Source organism: Mustela erminea, chromosome 18, assembly GCF_009829155.1.
Source record: "Mustela erminea isolate mMusErm1 chromosome 18, mMusErm1.Pri, whole genome shotgun sequence".
NCBI classification, from domain to species: domain Eukaryota; kingdom Metazoa; phylum Chordata; class Mammalia; order Carnivora; family Mustelidae; genus Mustela; species Mustela erminea.
The window spans coordinates 47,273,783-47,294,694 of record NC_045631.1 but is presented as its reverse complement, the minus strand read 5'-3'; the positions used below and the strand labels follow the sequence as shown (position 1 = coordinate 47,294,694).

The window sequence follows — 20,912 nt, the reverse complement described above, 5'->3', positions numbered from 1 at the left end:
GTTATGTAATGACTGGACACCTGGATTCTAGTCCTGACTGTGTTGGATGTCTCAGGGCATATCCCTCTACCTCTCTGAGATTTAGTTTCCTTATTAATAAAATGCTGAGCTGACCTCAGAGCTAATCATATTCTTCCCTATACCTTATACCTTTTGCCCTTGCGCACATGACAGCCAGCATGTTTTGAGTGCCTGCTGTGTGCTCTACTTACGCTGATCTTTCAGTCTTCAAGAAATGCAAGGAGGTGGGTACTAGAACCATCCCCACTATATGAGGAAACGGAGGCACAGAACAGCAATATGATTTGCCTCAGGACACCTCACTAGTACACCGGGCTTCAAGGCCAAGCAGCATGGTTTCAAAGCCTGCGCACCCCAGTCTCTACTACCACGCAAACCCACCGCACCGATCTGGTCAAATGTCTGTCTCTACTAGGTTAGAGCTCCCTGACATCACAGTGGGAGAGGCTCAGCTATGGTCTGTCTCTGGAAAATAAAGCTGGAGACTGGAGGGGTAGACCAGTATTAAATCTTCCAGCAGGGAAATGGGAGTGGGAAGAACGGAGCAGGGAGCAGGGAATCCCGAGGAGAGAAAAGGGGGCGACTAGCAAATGCCCTTCTCAGAGCAATAGGGTACATTGCTCTGAGCACCAGGGAGCACAAGCTCTAGTAACAGACAGGAAAAGAAGGCTCAGCTGATTCAGGGTCCCAATAAGTCCTGAAAACTCAGAAACCTGAGCCCTGTTCTTTGTTCTGCCTTCCCAAGCAGCGGAGGTAGAGGACAGAGTCCTAGAAAGAGTCCTTGTCACCCAATGGGCCTCCCCAAACCCTTTCTCTACCTTCCCCAAACCCTTTCTCTGCAGACTCCTGGCATGTGCCTAAGCCTCAACTTCTCTTTCTGCAAAGTGGGGCCGATAGGAATGCTCCACCTCCCCAAGCAGTTGTGAGGATTCCATTAGGTGATAACCCTTCAAATGCCCCCATGTGGTAGGTCTGATCTGGAGGCCTGAGGCACCTCATGCCGGCTGAAGGTGGCACCCTCGGCAGGCCCCCTGAGTCTGAGCTCAGGTTCCTCCCAACCCCTGCTTCCCAGGTCCTGAACCTCTTCTTGGCCCTGCTGCTGAGCTCCTTCAGCGCTGACAGCCTGGCTGCCTCCGACGAAGATGGCGAAATGAACAACCTGCAGATCGCCATTGGGCGCATCAAGTGGGGCATCAGCTTTGCCAAAGTCTTTCTCCTGGGACTGCTGCATGGCAAGGTCCTGCGCCCCAAGGACATCATGCTCAGCCTCGGGAAGCCTGGGGAGGCTGGGGAGGCCGGGGAGGCCGGGGAGAGTGCCCCAGAGGACGAGAAGAAGGAGCCACCGCCCGACGAGGATGACAAGGACCTGAAGAAGGACAATCACATTTTGAACCACGTGGCCCTGGTTGACGGTTCTCCCCCCAGCATTGAGCTGGACCACCTCAACTTCATCAACAACCCCTACCTGACCATTCATGTGCCCATCGCCTCTGAGGAGTCCGACCTGGAGATGCCCACGGAGGAGGAGACTGACACATTCTCAGAGCCTGAGGATAGCAAGGTGAGCCCATCACAGCACCTAGCTTGAGGGGCCCAGGGGTCAGATAAACATGGCTTCAAATTTTTGCGTGACCCTAGACAAGTCACAAATCCTGAGCCTCGGTTTCTCCATCTGTAAAATGGGCGTATGGCACCTCTCTCAGGGCAGGGTCGGGAGCAGTAGGTAAGATGCTGTGTATAAGCACACAGAAGGCTCTCTGTGCATGCTGACTGACGATTAACCAGATGGGCCCTGCCTGCCCTTGCCCAGTGTCCCTTCACTCTGGCTCCGCACCTCCACCTGGGCCCCCCTCTCACCAGCAGGTGGTGCTCTTGGACAGGACGTTCCTATCTGTGGCGCCCTGGCTCCAAGGTTAGGACCCAAGATGACCCTCTTAAGGCTCCTCTGAACTTGAAGGCCCTCCCGTTATCTCACTGGAGCTGGTGCCAACCTCCCAGGGTGGGCCAAAGTGCTGGGTCTGGACTGGGGACTCTGAGGGGTGGAGGGGTTTGGGGGGGCCACGGGGGCTGGGTACAAGGAGAGCAGAGAGCTGGGCAGACTCAGGGGTAGCCCTGACCCACCCATCCAGGAGATGCCCCTCCTCCTGCTTCTTCCCAGCAAGGGTGACAGAGGGACTGGTGGTCACCCCAGGAGCTCAGGCTGAGGCTGGAGCCTCAGCCTGAGCCTCTCCAGGGAGTAGACTCTGAGCCCCAAATCCCGTCCTCCAGCTCTGGCAAGGGAAGGGCTAGTACCTCGGGTAGGGCAGGGCCCCCTCCCCATCTCCACCATCTCGGCCCTGGGCCTGGCTGGGCACTGGAGTCTCAAAGAATTTTGCACTGAAAGCTCTTGACTCCTTATTCCCCCGATTTGTGTCACGCTGACTTACCAAGGGGCCAAGTGCCTGCCAAGCTATAAATACCCAGGGAAATGTGGCACCGACCTCGGTATGAGGAGCGGGGGTGGGGGAGGGCAGAAGAGCACCCAGGGCCAAGGCTCCGGGGACTCTCAGGGGTACAAACAAGGCTCCCAGGGTGATTGTGGGAGTTGGGACACACAAGCAGGACAAATGGCTTAGTGGGTGCCCTGGCTGACCTAATGCCTGCCTCAGTTTCCTTTTCTGTCAGCTGGGCACAAGGGGACCTCCTTAATTTTCCGGTGCCATTCTGGATCCAGAGCTGTCCTCTCCATCTTCCCCTTCAGGGACCTCAGCTCCAGCCATGAAGGGGTTCCCTTGAGGAGGGAGGCTAGGGCCAAGAACCTGGTTCGGGATGGGGAGGGGCCTGGGCAGGCCAGACACTCGCCTTCCCGTTCTTGCCCCACTCCCATCGGGTTTCCTGTGCCCCAGGCTGGAGCTTCTGCTGGGGAAAGTTTTTCATCCTTTCTGGGCTCCTCAGCCCAGCAGACCCTGGATATGGGAAGGCCCAGATCTTGAGGACGCTGCGTGCAATTCCCTGCGGGCTTTGGCAGCCCCGGCTCCATTCTGACCCCTTTCATGCTCCCTCAAAAGTCCCTTCAGGCCTCTTATTCCTCCACTTCCCCAGACTGGCTCAACCACCCCCCAGCCTCCTCCCTTACCTGAGGCCCTCACCTGCCTCCTCCTGTCCTCACCATCCCTTTCCAGGCCTCGGCCCAGCCCTGCTCCAAATGGAAGTACGTGAGGGCAGGACCATAGCTGCCTTGGTTGCTGTGGTTCTGCGAAGGTCACGGCACTGGCTCCATAACCCGGGGCTCAGGGAATGAATGAGTGCTGAATGAATGAGTAGGTCAGCTCTACCCCCTTTCTCCTCTCCCTTCTGGTCCCCCATCCTCACCTCCTCCGTTCACCTGGTGGGAGAACACAGGATTCACGTCACCCTGTGGTCCCCTGCAGAAGCCAGTGCAGCCCCTGGATGGGAATTCCTCCGTCTGCAGCACCGCCGACTATAAGCCCCCTGAGGAGGACCCTGAGGAGCAGGCTGAAGAAAACCCCGATGGGGAACAGCCCGAGGAGTGCTTCACGGAGGGTGAGGGCGAGCTGTGTGGGTGCACCCCTACCGCCTCCCCTGGCACCTCCCCTAGCCCAGCAGCCCCTGGAAGGGATGGACCAGGCCAGGGCCTGGGGTGACATCCTGGCCCAGCCCCAGCCACCTGCCTCCTCGAGGACATCTCAAGACCATGTGCATCACTGAGAGCAGGCAGAGCCTCCCCCCAACCCCCCATGCTGCCCTGCCCTGACACAGCCTGGGGGCAATACAGCCCCAGGGAGGGACACCAGAGCCCAAATGCCTCCCAGCCCCTGACCCCTGAGCCTCAGGCATGTGCGGTGGGTGCACACCAGGCCCTGCAGACTGCCGCACGGAACCGCCACCAGGCCCTGAGTGTGACCCAGTGCTTGGGAGGGGCAGGTGCTCTGGAATGGCTGCTCTAGGACTATTACCCTCCTCGGCTTCACCAGCAGAGAGAGGCCAGCCCGGCCCTGCAGGAGAGAGCCCTGCACACCCCCTGCAGCACCCAGAGCAGGGGCTGGGCAGTGTGAAGCTTGCCAGGGAGGGGTGGGGAAGATGGGCTCAGCCAATCTTGGGAAGGGGGTGGGAGCACGCTGCCTGTGGGTCTGGGGCCAGCCCCCAGTCCTGTGATGTGGTACCCTTGCCCCCTTCCCTCCCCCAGCCTGCGTGCAACGCTGCCCTGTCCTCTACGTGGACATTTCCCAGGGCCGTGGGAAGATGTGGTGGGCGCTCCGCAGGGCCTGCTTCAAGATTGTTGAGCACAACTGGTTTGAAACCTTCATCGTCTTCATGATCCTGCTCAGCAGCGGAGCCTTGGTAGGCATGCCCTGGGGGGCGGGTGTGGGCAGCGGCAGGTGCTAGGCCCAAAGGAGGCCCTCCTGGGACTCCCTCCTTTTTCATACCATGGGAGGGATGAGACCTGGGTGGTCTCGGCCCCAGAGAACCCTAAAGGGACTAGCTTGTGCTTGCGGGATATGACACAGAAAGTGTTCATTTCCATAAAGCGACAGGCAGGGTCCAACTCTGTGTGCACCCCCAGTGACAGGTGGCGGCCAGGGCAGAGGTGGGAAGGCCCTGGGAATGTTGAATGAGGGGGTGATCAGGGCTGAACATCTGTCACAGTGCAGGCCCCCAAGCAGGTGACTGAGTGTTGCCCCTGAGGAAGGGCTGCTGAGCGGCTTCTCCCCGTGGGGAAACTCGCTTGCCCCATGGGCCCCACAGAGTCTGGGAAAAGCCAACAGCCTGGCCTCGGCCTGGTCCCAGCCCAGACCCGGGGGAAGCCATGGCAGTAGACTGGGTGGGGGATGGGGCTCCTGCCCCGACCTCTGTGGCTCTGGCCACCCCCAGCCATGCTGGCATCCCCAGGCCTTTGAGGACATCTATATCGAGCAGCGGCGAGTCATCCGCACCATCCTGGAGTACGCGGACAAGGTGTTCACCTACATCTTCATCCTGGAGATGCTGCTCAAGTGGGTGGCCTATGGCTTCAAGGTGTACTTCACCAATGCCTGGTGCTGGCTGGACTTCCTCATTGTGGATGTGAGTGTGCCCCGCGGCCAGATCCCAAGGCCCCCCCGGGGCAGAGGAGGTCCCGCCACCCTGACCAGCCCACTCTCCCTCTGCAGGTCTCCATCATCAGTCTGGTGGCCAACTGGCTGGGCTACTCGGAGCTGGGACCCATCAAATCCCTGCGGACGCTGCGGGCCCTGCGTCCCCTGAGGGCACTGTCCCGATTTGAGGGCATGCGGGTGGGTGCCCAAGGGGGCTCTGAGGAGGCCTAGGGTTTGGGGGAACAGCCACCGCAGGGCGGGGTGCAGTGAGCACAGGTCTGTACTCCAGCCACCGCTGGGGGAGGAGAGGCCGGGGACTCTGGGCCCTGCTGAAGGCCAGATTTGAGGCCCCCCAGACAACCTCCCATACCACCCAAATGCCACTTCTACCGCTCAGCCCCTCCTTAGCTCATCCCTGCCACCGCTGGGGGGCAGCAGAGGCTGCATCAGCTCCTAGGAAGGGCTCTCCTTCCCTAGGACGGAGGAAGAAGGGAGGCAGGCCTGTGGGTGTCGAGATGTCCCTCCCCGGCCTCAGACCCCAGCCCACCAGAACTCTGCGACCTGGACAAGCAGGCAGGGCCTGGGCCTGGGCTCTGAGCCTGCCCACTCTTCCATCAGGCCCTTGAGAACAGAAGTGACAGTAAATAATAGAAGATTTGGCCAAGACAATTGGGACTTCCCCAGCTAAGAGAGGTCTGTTGGGAATAAGAAGACCCACTCACAGGGAAGGATGTCTGTGAAGCAGCTGGTCGTAGGCCAGCAGGGCCCTCAGCCAGAGGGGCTCCCTCCTGTTCATGCAAGGGGCCAGCCAGTGCTGGGTCCTCCCGCCTCAGAACCAGGGACTCCTCCTCCCCGAGGGGAGATGACCTGCCCATGCAGCTGGCTGGTGCCCCGGCCAAGAATAGAGCTGCACCCCAGGCATCACCAGGTCTGTGCCGCCCACTCTGTCTGGAAGTCATGAAACACCTTCTCCTCAGAAAAGGACGATTCTCAAGATTAGGCCAACCCGACAGAGTGAAGCTAGCCTGTGCAGCCAGGGCTGGGGGTGGGGTACAGAGTCCTTCTGCTTTGAAGACCCCGATGGCTTTTCTGTATCTGTGTCTCTAATGCTAGGAACGGATGAGCAGGGGGCCGGGTCACGGGGGCTGAGTTTCCTATGGGGGCCAAGAAAGGAGTGTTTGTCTCCTGCCTAGTGACCCGTGGCCAGGCTGCTTCCAGAGAAGCCTAATGCCCTGACTCTGGGCTGATAGCTCCAGCCAAGCAGAGAGCCCTCTTCAACCACTAGGCCAGCAGCACCCCAACCCTACTCCTCACTTCCCCACCCCCACTCCCAACATAGAGCCCAGCAGACTTCTCCCCCAGGCTTGGCTCAGAGCGACCCTCCTCCAGGAAGCCTTCCCTGAATAACCATGCCCAGCCCTGTCTGGTCCCCTTAGTGAAAGTGGGGAGCCCTGTCCCAAAGGAGCCTGGGTAAAGATCTGGCAACAAGCCCTCACCCCGGCCCCCCAGGTGGTGGTGAACGCCCTCTTGGGAGCCATCCCCTCCATCATGAACGTGCTGCTTGTCTGCCTCATCTTCTGGCTCATCTTCAGCATCATGGGTGTCAACCTGTTTGCCGGCAAGTTCTACTACTGCATCAACACCACCACCTCTGAGAGGTTTGACATCTCCGAGGTCAACAACAAATCGGATTGTGAGAGCCTTATGCACACAGGCCAGGTCCGCTGGCTCAACGTCAAGGTCAACTATGACAATGTGGGTCTAGGCTACCTCTCCCTCTTACAGGTGGTAAGTGTAACCTGCTGCCCTTGCACTAAACTGAGATGGAAGTGCTCCCAGATTCTTACTGTACCTGCACCCACTGCTACTCCTCGTTAGGAGCCCCCCCCCTTCCGGTGCAGTGGGACCCTGAGGTAATATTTAGACCTCTCTGGTCTCTATGTGATGCCTGCCCTGTGGGGTCTGGGGAGGACCACGCTAGGGTGAGGAGGGAGACTCATGGCTGGTAGAAATGGGAAGCAGTTCCTCTCTTCAAACCTAACCACACTCTCCCAGGCCACCTTCAAGGGCTGGATGGACATCATGTATGCGGCGGTGGACTCCCGGGAGGTGAGTGGGGCTCACCGAAATGTGGCTGGCAAGCAAGCCAGGGGAGAGGGTGCAGATCAGAAACACAACCATCCCCGGCCCCATGCCACATCCTGAGGAGCCCCCAAACTCAACAGCCTGAGGGGTAGAAGGGTCCATCTCTGGGTCCCAGGATGCCCTTCCTGCCAACAGTGAGATGGGGAGCAGGGAGAAGCCAACATGCCCCCCAACCTCTCCGTCCCAACCCATCCCACCCTGTGGCTGTCCCATCCTGTCCTGTCCTGTGGCCTCTGCAGAAGGAAGAACAGCCCCAGTACGAGGTGAACATCTACATGTACCTCTATTTTGTCATCTTCATCATCTTTGGGTCCTTCTTCACCCTCAACCTCTTCATCGGTGTCATCATTGACAACTTCAACCAGCAGAAGAAGAAGATGAGTATCCACCCACCCTCCCTGGGCTCTAGCCTCCCTCTCTTCGCTCCCCCGACCCTTCATATAGTCCCACATGCCGCCTCAGCCCCTACTGTGTGGTGCTGGTGGGATGACTGAAGCGGCAAGCTTGGGTTCAGATCCTCCCCGGCGACTCTGAGAAAGTGACTTGGCCTAGGCTATGAGCCAGTGCTGGTCCTCTTCCACACTCTGTCTGTCACCCCGCTCCCCTCCCCTCCTTTCCCTGGACCCTGCCTCTCCCTCCTTCCCCCCTCCCTCAGCCCCTATCTCTGGCCCCTCCAGGTCCCCTTGCTGGTGTGGGGGCTGCTTTAAGGGTGGTGCCTGAGGTGGGGAGGCCCTGAAGACACAGGAGAGGGGCCCTCAACCTTACTGGCACCATCCCATTATACTTTGGAGGGAAAGACATCTTTATGACAGAGGAACAGAAGAAATACTACAATGCCATGAAGAAGCTTGGCTCCAAGAAGCCTCAGAAGCCAATTCCCCGGCCCCAGGTACCAGCCCTCTGAGCCCCTCCTCCTAACAGCCTGGATGAACCTTCCACCCAAGGGGGCCGATGGGGACCAAATGCAGGCTGCCCCCTGCTCACCAGGCAGTGTCCCTACTGTGGGGCTGGGGCCACCTGGGGTGAGGCTGGGGCAGCAGTGGCCTCAAACCCCAGCCACTGGTTTGCCCCTCACCTGGCCTTGCACAGCCCACCGTGTCTGCCCATCCCTTTAGTGGGAGGGAGGCCCCTAGAAGTGGGCAGAAGAGGATGTCCAGACACCCTCCCATGTTAGCAACAATTCAGGAGCAGGAAGAGAGTTTGCCGGGGGAACCTGAGGGGAGAAAGGGTCCTGGAGGGAGGAAGCAGCTCATGGAACCCCCAGAACATCCTGTCTGGACAGGTCTCCCCTCCCTGCCATGGCCGACTCTACCACGAGTCCTGACACCCCTCTGTCATGCTGTGTGTCACCCCATGCCCCTGGCCTGTCCATACCATGTGGGTCCTAACCACTGCCCCCCACTTCCACCCCCCACACCCTTGCACCCCTCCCCGTGCTGCAGAACAAGATCCAGGGCATGGTGTATGACTGCGTGACCAAGCAGGTGTTCGACATCACGATCATGATCCTGATCTGCCTCAACATGGTCACCATGATGGTGGAGACAGACGACCAGAGCCAGCTCAAGGTGGACATCCTGTACAACATCAACATGGTCTTCATCATCATCTTCACTGGCGAGTGCGTGCTCAAGATGCTCGCCCTGCGCCAGTACTACTTCACCGTGGGCTGGAACATCTTCGACTTCGTGGTCGTCATCCTGTCCATCGTGGGTGAGCGGGGCTGGGCTGGGCAGACCCACCCAGGGAGGCCTGTGGCTCCTGTCCTTGTGCTCACACACCTGCCCTTGCACCTGGAAAGTTCGCACACGCATGTACATGGACACGTGCATAGGCTGCTGGCGTCCACACCATGCCCAGAAAGCACATGGGCCGGGCTCACAGGCAGAATGTCAGCTGCACACCCACGACAGGCTCCTAAAATCATTTGCCCCATCAGTAGATGCACACTCGGCTGCCGAGGTGCCTAGTGGAAGACAGATGGTTCCAGCATCCATACACACAGAAGTGCACAAACGTGTATCAGTGTGATAGCAACTAACCACTTATTGATCATTTACGATTTGCCTGACACTGTGCTATCCCAGGAGGTTGGTGCTGTTACCACCTCTGCTTTACAGGTGAGGAAGGTGAGTCACAAACAAGTTAGGCTCAGAGTCACACACAGAGCTGTCCTCCCTCTGTCTCACCTGGGGCTTCTACAAACAGCCTTGGGAGTCGGCTTACCCTCAACCCCATCAGCCTGGGCATATCTCACCTCCTTCCAGCTGTGTCAGGGTGAAGCAGAGCTCCCACGCCCAGGACCCTGGAGAGCCCAACCTCATCGGTCAGGCCATTTAGGCTGTGCTTCTCCTGCTCCCTTCTGGGGAATAGCACACCAGGCCAGGCTCCCTTGAGCTCCCCATGCCCCCCGACCCCCTCCCCCCGCATCTGGTCCCTTACCCCGCCTCCCACCCCAAGGACAGAGCTCCTCACTCTTGCTCCCTGCAGGCCTTGCGCTCTCCGATCTGATCCAGAAATACTTCGTGTCACCCACACTGTTCCGAGTGATCCGCCTGGCCCGGATCGGGCGTGTCCTGCGGCTGATCCGGGGGGCCAAGGGCATCCGGACTCTGCTCTTTGCCCTCATGATGTCCTTGCCTGCCCTCTTCAACATTGGCCTCCTCCTCTTTCTCGTAATGTTTATCTACTCCATCTTTGGCATGTCCAACTTTGCCTATGTCAAGAAGGAGTCGGGCATCGATGATATGTTCAACTTTGAGACCTTTGGCAACAGCATCATCTGTCTCTTTGAGATCACCACATCAGCCGGCTGGGACGGACTCCTGAACCCCATACTCAACAGTGGGCCCCCCGACTGTGACCCAACGCTCGAGAACCCGGGCACCAGTGTCAGGGGTGACTGTGGCAACCCTTCCATTGGCATCTGCTTCTTCTGCAGCTACATCATCATCTCCTTCCTCATTGTGGTCAACATGTACATCGCCATCATCCTGGAGAACTTCAACGTGGCCACCGAGGAGAGCAGCGAGCCCCTCAGCGAGGACGATTTCGAGATGTTCTATGAGACGTGGGAGAAGTTCGACCCCGATGCCACGCAGTTCATCGACTATAGCCGCCTCTCGGACTTTGTAGACACCCTGCAGGAGCCACTGAGGATCGCCAAGCCCAACAAGATCAAGCTCATCACGCTGGACCTACCCATGGTGCCAGGGGACAAAATCCACTGCCTGGACATCCTCTTTGCCCTCACCAAGGAGGTCCTAGGCGACTCTGGGGAAATGGACGCTCTCAAGGAGACCATGGAGGAGAAGTTCATGGCCGCCAACCCCTCCAAGGTCTCCTATGAGCCCATCACCACCACCCTCAAGAGGAAGCACGAGGAGGTGTGCGCCATCAAGATCCAGAGGGCCTACCGCCGGCACCTGCTCCAGCGCACGGTGAAGCAGGCATCCTACATGTACCGCCACGGCCAGGATGGCGGCGGGGGCGGTGGCCCCGAGAAGGAGGGCCTGATTGCCACCACCATGAGCAGGATGTATGGCCAAGAGAATGGGAACAGCAGCGTGCCGGGCACGGGTGAGGACAGGGGCTCGACGGGGGACTCCGGATCGGCCATCGGGCTCACACCCATCAGCCCCTCCGATGCTGCCCTCCCTCCCTCCCCACCCCTGGGGCAGACAGTGCGCCCGGGGGTCAAAGAGTCTCTCGTCTAATAGCAGCAGCGAGGTGGCCCGCTGAGCCTGGCACAGCCCCCCCAAAACCCTCACGGTGCCTGCTCACTGAGGGAGCAGGCTTTGAGTCTGCGGCTGATCGGCTCCCTGGCTGGGACAGGATTTGGCCACACTGGGGCTGACCCCCCAGGCCGTGGAAAATGGGAACTGCACTCGGAGACCACCCTGGGCCTGAGGCTCTCCCCGCGTCCATGGTTTCTCATTTCAAGTTGCTCTCACCTCCTCATGGGCCCTGCTGCCTCTCCTCTTGCGGGAGGTCAGAACATCAGAAATCTCTGCCCCCCACATTGGGGAGGAGTCAGCCTACAGTGGAGGGATGAGCTGCGCTCCTCCACCAGAGTCTTAAGGGCTATAGGCCTCTCCCCAGGAAGTGGCTCAGGCCCCTCAGGCCTCTCCCGGATAAAGATGTCTTAACCTCAGTGGGAGCAGACTCCTGACCCAGAGCCTACCAGCCCTCCTCCCCTGCCTGGGATACAGCTACGTCCTTCCAGACCACAAGTTAACTGGAGAAGAGAAATGTCACTGGTCCACAAGTGGTTCCCTGAGTCTGGTTGGCCACTGGATCCTGATGCATCTGGCTGGGGTTGTGGCCCCTGAAACCATGCCCTGCTTTGTCCATTGTGCAGCCCCTGGCTCCCCCGGCCGTCCCCTGGGGGAAGAGCAGAAGGGAGGGTCCCCCTCAAGAATGATCTTCTTCTAGGAAGCATGGAGGGTTGACAGAGGTGGGGTCCCGCCAGCCGTATCACCGCCCTGGAGGCTTCCCTGGCCAGAGCACCCAGACCTGGGGCAGGGGCAGGGACCCTGGAGCCTGGGGGTAGGTTTCTGTTCCCTCCCTCCCGCTTTAGCACCACAGGGTCTCTCTAGCCTCAGCCAGCCTCCAGATCCCCTCAGCCCCTGCCACACCCCTCTCTCCGTCCCTCCTCATCCTCCTGTCCCCATCCTCAAAGTGATCCTAAGAGTGTTGTCCTGGAGCCCGTGTTAGATTTCAACACCGGGATGTGCGCAGCTCCCCTGGCTCGGGCCCAACCTTCCAACTTCCTGCTGCCTGGCACACCAGGCAGCATTTTTATTGGCACCACTGGTCCGGGCATGGCCACGCCAGGCCTTTTCGGCTCCCAGAGAACAGATGGAGGCTGAGCTCAGAGGAGGCATGGAGACACCTCAGGCATCACTGGATTTACTCACTTGTGCGTGTACCTTGGGTCTGCTTCATGCCTGTGTGTACAGCTGTGTGTGCATTTGAGTCCTCAAAGCACTGTGTGTGTGTGCTGTCTGTAGTGTCCGCGTGCCCCTGTAGTCTGACGAGTGTGCACGTGTGTATGTCCTGTGCAGTCCTGTCCATGGGGTGTGCCTGTGCTGTGAGTGTGTGAATGAGTGTGAACGTGCATGGTAAGGTTTGCACGTTGAGTCCCCGTTGGCCTTAGTTCCTCTTCTCTTTCTTGTTTCTTGCGAACAGTTTGATTAAAACTCAGGAAGCAGCAAAACCTCCAAAACAATGTGGCTGTGGGTGTGGGTCTGTGTATGTGTGTGTGTGTGTCTGCGCGCGTGTGCGTGTGCCCACAGGCTGGAGCCTCTCTTTCTGTCTGCCTGACTCTCTGGCCTCCCGGCCAACCACTGTCCCTTCCTCCTATTCCCTTCATCACACCCACTGCCTCAGCCCTGCTCCCTGTCTCTTGCCTGTGTCCTCCATGGAAGGAAGCCCCATTCCTACCTTCCCACAACCGTCTGTCTCTTCCTTCAGAAGATGCATCCTAGAGAGGGCAGCCTCCTCCCTGACCAGTACCCTGTCCCCTGCCCTTCCCCCAAACTGGGGTGTCCCCAAGAGCCTCCGCATCTGTTGAACTGGATATTCACCCAAAGACTGCATGGAGACTACAGAGACCACCCCGCCCCTGGCCCTGGCCTGTGGCCCCCGTCCACACCTACATCCATCCCCACTTTGTCCGGGAGGGAACAGACCCAAGCCAGGCTCCTTTGTACAGTTCTTATAATAAACCTGCCACCCCTCAACCCTCCCCCACCCCCCAATCCCCGTGCCTCACCTGCAGGCTTCTTCCTTCTGCACCTCCTCCTGCGGATGTTGACAGGGTCTGAGGGCTGCAAGAGGCAAGAAGGGCTGGTGGGGATTGGAGCCAAAATGGGGAGGACTTGGGGAGCCTCAATGTGGGTAGAGGGCAAGATAAGGAGGGCCCCAACTCCCTTTCTGGCGCAGTCCGGCTCTCTCCTGACCCCCTCCAAAAGGAGACTTGGACTTTGAAAATTAATAAAGGGAAACCTCACTAAAACGGAGTCAGGAGGTTCAGCAGGAGGATCTCTCAGTTTCCATCACTTCTCATCAATTGCAGACCCATTGGGAAGAAATGGACCTTGCATGTACCTACTATTTTACTGTCTGGCAGGGGAAGGAAAGACTTTCCTCCTTCCCCGGCAACAGCCCAGCCAATGACAGACACTCACAGCTCAGCCAATAAGAAGTCACCATACTTCCAACTCTCACTTCACTCCAATGGACTTTTCGTTTACAGCAGCCTTCCCAGTCTCCCCTTTCCTCTATAAAGGAGCCTGTCTTCCTCTTTGGGGCGGTGCCTCCAGTTTTACCCGGTTTGCTTGTGTGGTGTGGCAATTCTCTGCTTTCCTGAATTAAGCCGTCTTTTGCCAGTAAGATAACTGGCAGTTTTATTTTTAAGGTTACAGCTCCAACCTCTTATCAGGAGGCCAGGCGAGGTCAGGGGGCGTGGGCCGCTCTCCAACAGGCAGCGCCGCAGTCCCTCCCCCACCCATGATGGTGCCCAGGAAATGGTACTCGGACCCAGTAGCCCCAGCCCCTCCTCTCTGGAAGCCCCCTTCTCTTCTCTGCACCCCCAGAGGCCCCAAGGTGCCTGAGGGACCCATGGTGTGAACACTCCCTCCCCACAGTTAGGGATACTGTCTGCAGAGGACCTGACCTCTGAACTCTGACCTCAGAGAGCCCAGGGTCCCCTAGACCTGTGATAATGAGTAATATGACATAGTGAGCTAAGTCTGCAAGCCTGGTGAGTGAAATACAATTTTATATATAATTTTGTTTTCTACAACTTGATTTCTAACGTCCAAAGCTTTATTTGCACAAATGAGGAAACACTTAGTACTTTACAATATTTCTACACCCTCTTTTCCTGGGTCCTAAGGTTACATGGACCCTGTGCTGGCTGGGGAGCACTGCCACAGGCCACCCTGATGTCCCTCAGCCATATTCCTGAGGCCCCTTCCCTCCTTGCTATGCTCTATACTTGGGGAGAGGGGTTCAGCATCTCTGTAGGGTTCTGAGCCCTTAACCAGGGTACTGACCTCACTCCCTGGGTTGGGGGTGCTCCTTCCCAATCTAAGTTTCTCCATACTGTGCCTGGGGCTTCTCCAGCTCCAAGGACAGGAGAGCTAACAAGGAGCCCTGACCCACTGTTCCCCTGAGCCTTGAATAGTGGAGGAAAAGAGGCAAAATACTAGATGAAAAGCACAAGCTAATATTTCAAAGTCATCCCCTCCATCTGCTATCAGCTGGCCCCAGTGCCTTTGCAATTGCCCCCTGGGGTGGGGTGGGACCACTCCTCAATGAGAACTGCCAGGTAAGGGGTCGGCTTTCTGGCTGGTACCCTGCAGGGTCAGGAATCAAACCTGGGTCTGCTTTCTGGCTGGTAGGCTGCAGGGTCAGGAATCAAACCCACCTCCTTCTTAGCCAGTGGGCCTCCACCCTCTGCCCACAAAACAGCAAGCCCAGCAGAGCCAGGCAGAGTGGACTGAGGGGGAGAGGCACTGGTCTGAGCCCCTCCTTCCAAACTGAGACTCTGCCCTCTCTCACCCTCTCCAGCAGTGCTGGGGGTCCCTGACCTCTTGCTTACTCCAATTCCTAAGCCTCTTGTCCCCTCTCCCTCCACCCCCATCTCTTGTCTCAATGCTGCCTTCCTGGAAAGCAGAGGTGGAGGCAGCCAAGTGTCGGGTATGCAGCCCAGGGTAGCTGGGGACAGAGGCAGGAATGGGCTTATGGGGCCTCCTGTTCCAAGAAAGAAAAGGCGTCACGACCCCAGATAGAGCTCTGTGCTGTTGTCATCGGAGAAGGAACAGCACAGGCCCAGCTGTGACAAATAACCCCACAGGCGGTGGGGGCCCCACTGCTTCCACCCACTTCTGAAAATGGATCCCTGCCAGGCATGAATGGGAATGAAGTCCAAAGGACACATCTGCATGCCAGCCCACAGGGGATGGGGGTGTGTGGATGTGTTTGGAAAATGCCATCTGCCCCCCAACCTCCGTGCCCCCCTGTAGTCACCCTGGGCCCTCGGCCCAGCTCCTGAGCAGAGTCCACACCAGGCAGCCCAGGCAACACGCCGTGTGAGCAGTCACATGCACATACACACGAGTGTACCCCAACCCTTCCCCGATCATCTTCCCAAATTTGGGGCTGCACTAGGTCCGAAGCTAACCAAGGTCTCCCTTGTGAGGAAGTATTTTGCTAAAGGAAAAAACCCCTGGATTTCCCCCATTCCTCTGGGGGTGGGGTCTCCAACCAACCACCCCCGCCCCCTCACTGCCCCCGCACAAGGGGCCTGTGGTCCCCAGGCTGACCTCAGGTGATGTTTATATTCCTGGGCTGTTTGTTCTGTGAACTGAACATCTGACACCTTTTCAGAGAAATGTTGTTGGCTTGTTGGTTTTTTTTCCATTTGGAACATCTGGAAACAGCGAGAACATCTGGGGACTGCGAGGAACGAGCTGTTCTTGGATGAAAGCTTAACCCTTCTGTCCCTGTTTTCTATAGCTCTGGTCCTGGCTGACACTCCTTTGCAGTGGCCCATACCGTCCAGGTAAGGCCCGTGGCAACCAGGACTGAGGGGGCACCACCCAGACCCCTGTCTTGCTCATTGCCAACCCTGGGGCATGGAGCAGGTCCACATCTCTCTGAACCCAAACAGACCCTCTGGTAACATAGGCTGCTTGAAAAATGGAGGGTGGCAGGAGAACGAGATGTAGACAGAGGACACATAGGCTTCAGCCTCTTTCTTCCCCTCCTGGGAGTTGGGAGAAGAGAGGGATTGAGAGGACAAGAGAGAAAAGGGGGGAGACATAAAACTAAGAGTGAGCTCAGCTGCAGGGCTGAGCTTGTGTATGAGGTATGCAAGCCTGCCTTGTGTGGCTGTGCAGGTTGTGCACTGCACAAGGGCAGCCCCAGCCCCCAAGGTGCCAAAGTTGTGTCTGACCCAGGGACATAAAAACAGAAACTCAGACAAGTTTCTGAACACTGTGGTTCCATCCACCACTCTACTGACTGGCAAGATAAAGCCAGAGAGGCTTCGAGTGTCAGAACCTGGAGCTTTCCCCACACTAGTCTCTTGTCCCCCACCCCAGACCTGGGAGCTTTGGACAACTCTCTGGGAGTCCCCTGATTGCTGAGTGGTAGGTTTTTTCTAAGCTCTCTCTACCTAAGTCCACCCCCTCTTGCAGCTTCTAGCAAATTCTCTCACCAAGTGAAGGAGGGAGGCCTTTTGCCAGGGTCTGGACTATGTCTTCTCCCAAGTAGCTACCACATCTGGCTCTTGCTCAAGAACCTCTGTGGCTCCCTTCCTCCCCAGGGTCAAATCTTCATCAATCCCCACCATGGCTGCCTACACTCCAACTGAGAGGCCGCACTCTGGGCCCTCTGGGAACCTGGACTAGGCACGTAGCAATCCTCCCCCAGCACCACTGCTCCATTTTTCCTTGGTGCTTCTTTTCCTGCAGAGTGCTGGCTGTCCCAGAGCCGAGGAGCTGTGCTCACATTCACCCACAGGCCCCAGATGTGTTCAGCTAAGGGTCTGGGAACCTAGACTGTGCAATGAAAGCCTGGGGACCCCAGGACATGACCGTCAGTGGGGTGGGGACACAGGGAGGGAAGCACAAGCTCCCCTCGGGAGACTTGGCGGCCCTTGCCTCCAAGGGTCATCCACTGTGGTGTCCTTTGAGCCTTAGCTGCACAGCTGACAAGAGAGCCCAGCCCTCCCCCAGGGTCCCGAGAGAGCTGGTGCCTCCCCTGGGTCCCAATTTGCATGGCAGGAAGGGGCCTGGTGGGGAAGAGGCAGGGAGGGGACAGGCTGCAGCCCAGGCAGTTACACGTTTCCCACCCAGAAGTGTCTGTCCTAGTCACCAGCTTGGAGTCCGAAGTGGATTGGTGACCATGGCCGGGCTGGTGCTGTCTCCCGTGCCCAGCAACTGTCTGGTGTTGCTGCTGCTGCTTTCAGGTACGCCCCCACCCCCACCCCCCAAACGAGGCCCACGGGTTTCACTCTCTGTCACTGCTGTTTGGTTGTTTCTACCCTTCTGTGTCCTGCTCTCTCCAACCTCCCCATTCTGTCTCTCATGTTTCTGCCTCCTGCCTCCCTCGGACTGCTGTGGGGCCTGGGTCTGTGGGGATACCATGCTGATGGGCTCAGGGGTCTGTGGTCCCAGCCCCTCTCCTGCTTGGAGGGTGTCAGGCTGAGCTGGGGTGAGCGGTTGGGAAGGAAGAGAGGAGTATGGTTTACCCCCAGTCCCCAGAGAGCATTGTGTGTGGGAAGGTGGGGTACACAGGAGAGGCGCTGCCCCCAACCAGACCCTGGGATGTGCACATTCCAGAAATGGTCCCCTGGTCTGGAAGACAGGACAGTCCTCCAGTTGTGACTTTCCTCCGATTTCCTCTAGGTGCCTGCTCAAGGCCAGCCAACAGGCCAAAGGCAAAAGGGGGACTTGGAGGTGGATTTCTGGTGACTTCCCCACTCCAATCTCTCCAGAGCGGTGCCAGGGAGGGCTCAGAGGTCTTGACCTTGATGTCCTGGGAGGAGGAAGTGGGTCTAGGAATGCAAGGGGCGGCAGGGGTGGGGCAGCCAGTTTCCAGTGGGGAGCCCTGAGCCAGCCCCGCCTACTTCCTCCCACCCAGCAGGTGCGCTCGCAGCCAAAACAGAAGACAAGTACCGGGATCCCAAAGGTCAGTAACTTCCCCTGCCCCTTATGGGGCAAGTATGTGTGTGTCCAGTGCTGGTTCCTGTCCCAGGGGCTGTCCCATGGCTGCCCCTGTGCCCTTGTCCCCCTGGATCTCCCCAGCCAGGATACCCATCTCTAGGCTACCTTAGGGTCTCCATCTCAGATGGTGGGCTCCGAGGGCCCCCCCAGCACCCCTCCTGCCATCTCTCACCCTCATTAGACTAAGTGCTCCAGTCCCAGCAGCTAAGGGGTATGGCTTAACCCGGGGTGAAGGGGGGAAGCCAGCGGGAATTGTACCGAGGACTCAGGCTGGGTCTGTCTAGTTGGGGAGTCGGCCTCAGCAGGGGAAGGAGCCTGTAACCTTAGGGGCTCTGACAGGTCACAGGGCCTCAGAGGTTCCCAGGGGCCCCTCACTGGGAACACTGGGAATGATGCAGGAGAGGGGTTCTTGGAGCAGGTGGGTGGGGAGAGCTTGCCAAGCTGAGAAAGAAGGTTTAGGGATCAGAAAGTGGGAACACCAGGCAAGGTGGGGGGCCGTCCTATGGGCCTCTGGGCCCCAGTGAGTGAGGCCCAGATCATGCTGCCATATGGGCATGGAAAGGTGTAGGAAGGTTCTAAAGCCCTTCTAAAGGAAAATCAACTGTTGAGGTGGGGGCAGTCGGAAAGGGGCGGGACCCAGTGGTTTGGCCTGTAGCCACTCATGTGGCCCAGCTCCCACACACCTCTGCCTCATGACTGTCCCACACCCAGGAGCAGACGAGGGGGGACGCTGAGCCAGGGGAGTGCCACAAGGGGATGGGCCCACAGTGGGGCTGGCAGCGAGGAAGACACACCGCAGGGTGCTGACCGCCTGGCCTTGGCACCCTCAGGAAGCACTTGCTCCGGCATCCGGCAGAACCCACGCTTCATAGCCCGGAAAAGGGGCTCCACGGTGGAAATCAGGTGCTACACTGAGGAGCCGGGGACCGTGAGCTGGCTCCGGAAGCGGGAGATGGACTTGGAGCCCAAGCTGCTGCTGGAAGAGGGCGACATACTGCAGACCCGGAACGACACCTTCGCCACGCTCACCATCAAAGGCATCCATTCCCAGCACAGCGGCATCTACATCTGCCAGCAGGAGTGCCCAAAGGGGTTCCTGAGCAAGGGCTGCAGCACTGAACTGCGAGTCATGGGTGTGTTTGGGGCCTGTCCTCCCACCAGGGTCGGACAGGGGGCCTCGGGGCCACAGAGCCTTTGGAGAGCCATCCACACCCCGGCCCAGACTCCCACTGGTTGGGGGGCCACACTGTGAAGGTGGCCACGGCCGTAGATCTCCCAGGAGAGCCACTGAGGAGGTCCTGAGGGGCGCAGGCCCAAGGAGGGGGGCCCCCAGCCTCACCGCCCCCCTCACGGCCCTACCGCCCCCGCCACCTCCCCACAGGGTTAAGCACCTTGGCACAGCTGAAGCGGAGGAACACACTAAAAGATGGCATCATCATGATCCAGACACTGCTCATCATCCTTTTCATCATCGTGCCCATCTTCCTGCTGTTGGACAAGGTGACCACGGCGGCTGGGGTGGGGGCGGCCCTGGGACAGGCCAGACGTGGGCAGGCTCTCCATCTCCCCAGCCCCGGAGCCCACCCATTGACTCGTCTCTGCAGTCTCACCTTCGTCCATTCAGTTCTGAGTGCTCCTCACCCCCTCACCCGTCACCCCTGGCCCCGTCTCCCCGGCCCTCCCCAGCCTGGCCCTGTTGCGGATGGGGTGGGGGGCAGCTAACGCTCTGTTCTCCATCCCCTGCCCCGCCAGGATGACGGCAAGGCTGGGATGGATGAAGACCACACCTACGAGGTAAGGCAGAGGGGGACCCCACGACGCTGAGGGCAGTGGGGTGGTTGGCGACACTGTCCGCTGGTGTGGTCAGAGGGGAGTCAAGGCCTGAGCACCGTCCTGTGTTTCCAGGGCCTGAACATCGACCAGACGGCCACTTATGAGGACATAGTGACTCTGCGGACAGGAGAGGTGAAATGGTCAGTCGGGGAGCACCCAGGTCAAGAGTGAGGGGCCGGCCCTCCCCACGCCCCTGGGCCCCGCCAGCCGGGCCTGCATTGACTGTGTGAGAGCCGCCTCCAGCTCCCAGCTCGTCCCTTCTCCCCTGGACCTCGGTCAGCCTCCGAAGCTGGCCCACCGCATCTGCCTGCCCCCCCGCCCTGGCGCCTGGTCCCCAGCTCTTGCCACAGAGACTGGAGCAGAAGGGCCGTAGGGCCGGGCAGTGATTTGGAATGGGGAGTTCTCTGGGGATAGACTGGACCCAGACTTCTGGGGGTGCTGTGTGGGGGTCCAGCCCACGTTCAGAATGGGGAAGGCAGAGGCTTGTCTGGAACCTGCGAATGGACTCAGGCAGACCAGCTTCCTGCAGAGCCCAGGAAAAGCCATGGGCCCTCCCACTTGGCCACAGATGGGCCACAGAGGGCTACATGCGTCTCCCACACTCCCTCCCTCTCGCTCCCTCTCTCACCGGCTCCTCCCTCTCCCACCCCAGGGGGCTCCCAGCCGTGATCCCATTCTCCCATGGAATAAACAGTGTGTCGAGAAACCACGCACAGGCTTGTGACATCTATGGGTATGGGGTGGGTTAGCGTATCTCTCTGGGCACAAGTGTTTGGGCCTCTAGGCCCTGTAGGGTGCGGGAGAGGATGACTGCCATGGGTCTCATGGACCTCTCCTGGGCTCACTAGGCTTCTCTCTGAAAGTCTGGCTGGGGTCTGCAGTTACGCCCTTCTGGCTTTCCCTAGCTGGGCCCAGATGGGAGAAAGGCTGGTAGCCCTTTTTGGCAGGGACGCCTTCATCCTGCATTCCCTCTAGCCCTCAAGCAGCACTTGGGTCCTGCTCTTGAGGGCAGGGGGTCTCAGCCTTGAAAGAGCTTGCCCTCGCCCGCCCATCCCAATCCTACTGTCCTTGAAGGCCCTCCATCTGCGAGAAGTCCTCT

The 20,912-nt window shown here is 58.8% G+C and overlaps 2 protein-coding genes across 4 annotated transcripts in view; both read left to right on the top strand.

The window, feature by feature from the left end:
• The window catches only part of SCN4A (sodium voltage-gated channel alpha subunit 4), a 44,704-nt gene extending 30,750 nt beyond the window's left edge, over positions 1 to 13,954 (top strand). Inside the window, exons 15-25 of one of the 2 annotated variants that reach the window (XM_032320278.1) lie at positions 1,094 to 1,582; positions 3,432 to 3,564; positions 4,208 to 4,362; positions 4,912 to 5,085; positions 5,172 to 5,294; positions 6,606 to 6,884; positions 7,152 to 7,205; positions 7,481 to 7,618; positions 8,026 to 8,130; positions 8,684 to 8,954; positions 9,732 to 13,954. In XM_032320278.1, coding sequence (XP_032176169.1) covers positions 1,094 to 1,582; positions 3,432 to 3,564; positions 4,208 to 4,362; positions 4,912 to 5,085; positions 5,172 to 5,294; positions 6,606 to 6,884; positions 7,152 to 7,205; positions 7,481 to 7,618; positions 8,026 to 8,130; positions 8,684 to 8,954; positions 9,732 to 10,957 — 3,147 coding nt within the window. In that variant the 3' untranslated portion in view covers positions 10,958 to 13,954. The remainder of the gene's footprint in view (positions 1 to 1,093; positions 1,583 to 3,431; positions 3,565 to 4,207; positions 4,363 to 4,911; positions 5,086 to 5,171; positions 5,295 to 6,605; positions 6,885 to 7,151; positions 7,206 to 7,480; positions 7,619 to 8,025; positions 8,131 to 8,683; positions 8,955 to 9,731) is intronic. The other variant, XM_032320279.1, reaches the window with a different exon arrangement.
• A 3,116-nt stretch (positions 13,955 to 17,070) lies between these two features.
• Positions 17,071 to 20,523, top strand: CD79B (CD79b molecule). Of its 2 annotated transcripts, none has more exons than XM_032321854.1 (6): positions 17,071 to 17,223; positions 17,898 to 17,945; positions 18,811 to 19,113; positions 19,362 to 19,480; positions 19,733 to 19,774; positions 19,886 to 20,523. In XM_032321854.1, exons 1-6 carry the CDS (start codon positions 17,160 to 17,162, stop codon positions 19,982 to 19,984), a joined length of 675 nt encoding a protein of 224 aa, XP_032177745.1. In that variant the 5' UTR covers positions 17,071 to 17,159; the 3' UTR covers positions 19,985 to 20,523. The 2 variants fall into 2 exon arrangements, with proteins under 2 accessions (XP_032177745.1, XP_032177746.1); XM_032321855.1 differs by having other exon boundaries at positions 17,072 to 17,223; positions 17,901 to 17,945.
• Positions 20,524 to 20,912: the final 389 nt, after the last annotated feature.

Bases quoted from the DNA above. Each gene is read 5' to 3' on its own strand.
- CD79B (XM_032321854.1), top strand. From the start codon at position 17,160: ATGGCCGGGCTGGTGCTGTCTCCCGTGCCCAGCAACTGTCTGGTGTTG. The intron at 17,224-17,897 runs GTACGCCCCCAC...CCTCCCACCCAG, and splicing joins GTTGCTGCTGCTGCTTTCAG to CAGGTGCGCTCGCAGCCAAA. The intron at 17,946-18,810 runs GTCAGTAACTTC...TGGCACCCTCAG, and splicing joins CAAGTACCGGGATCCCAAAG to GAAGCACTTGCTCCGGCATC.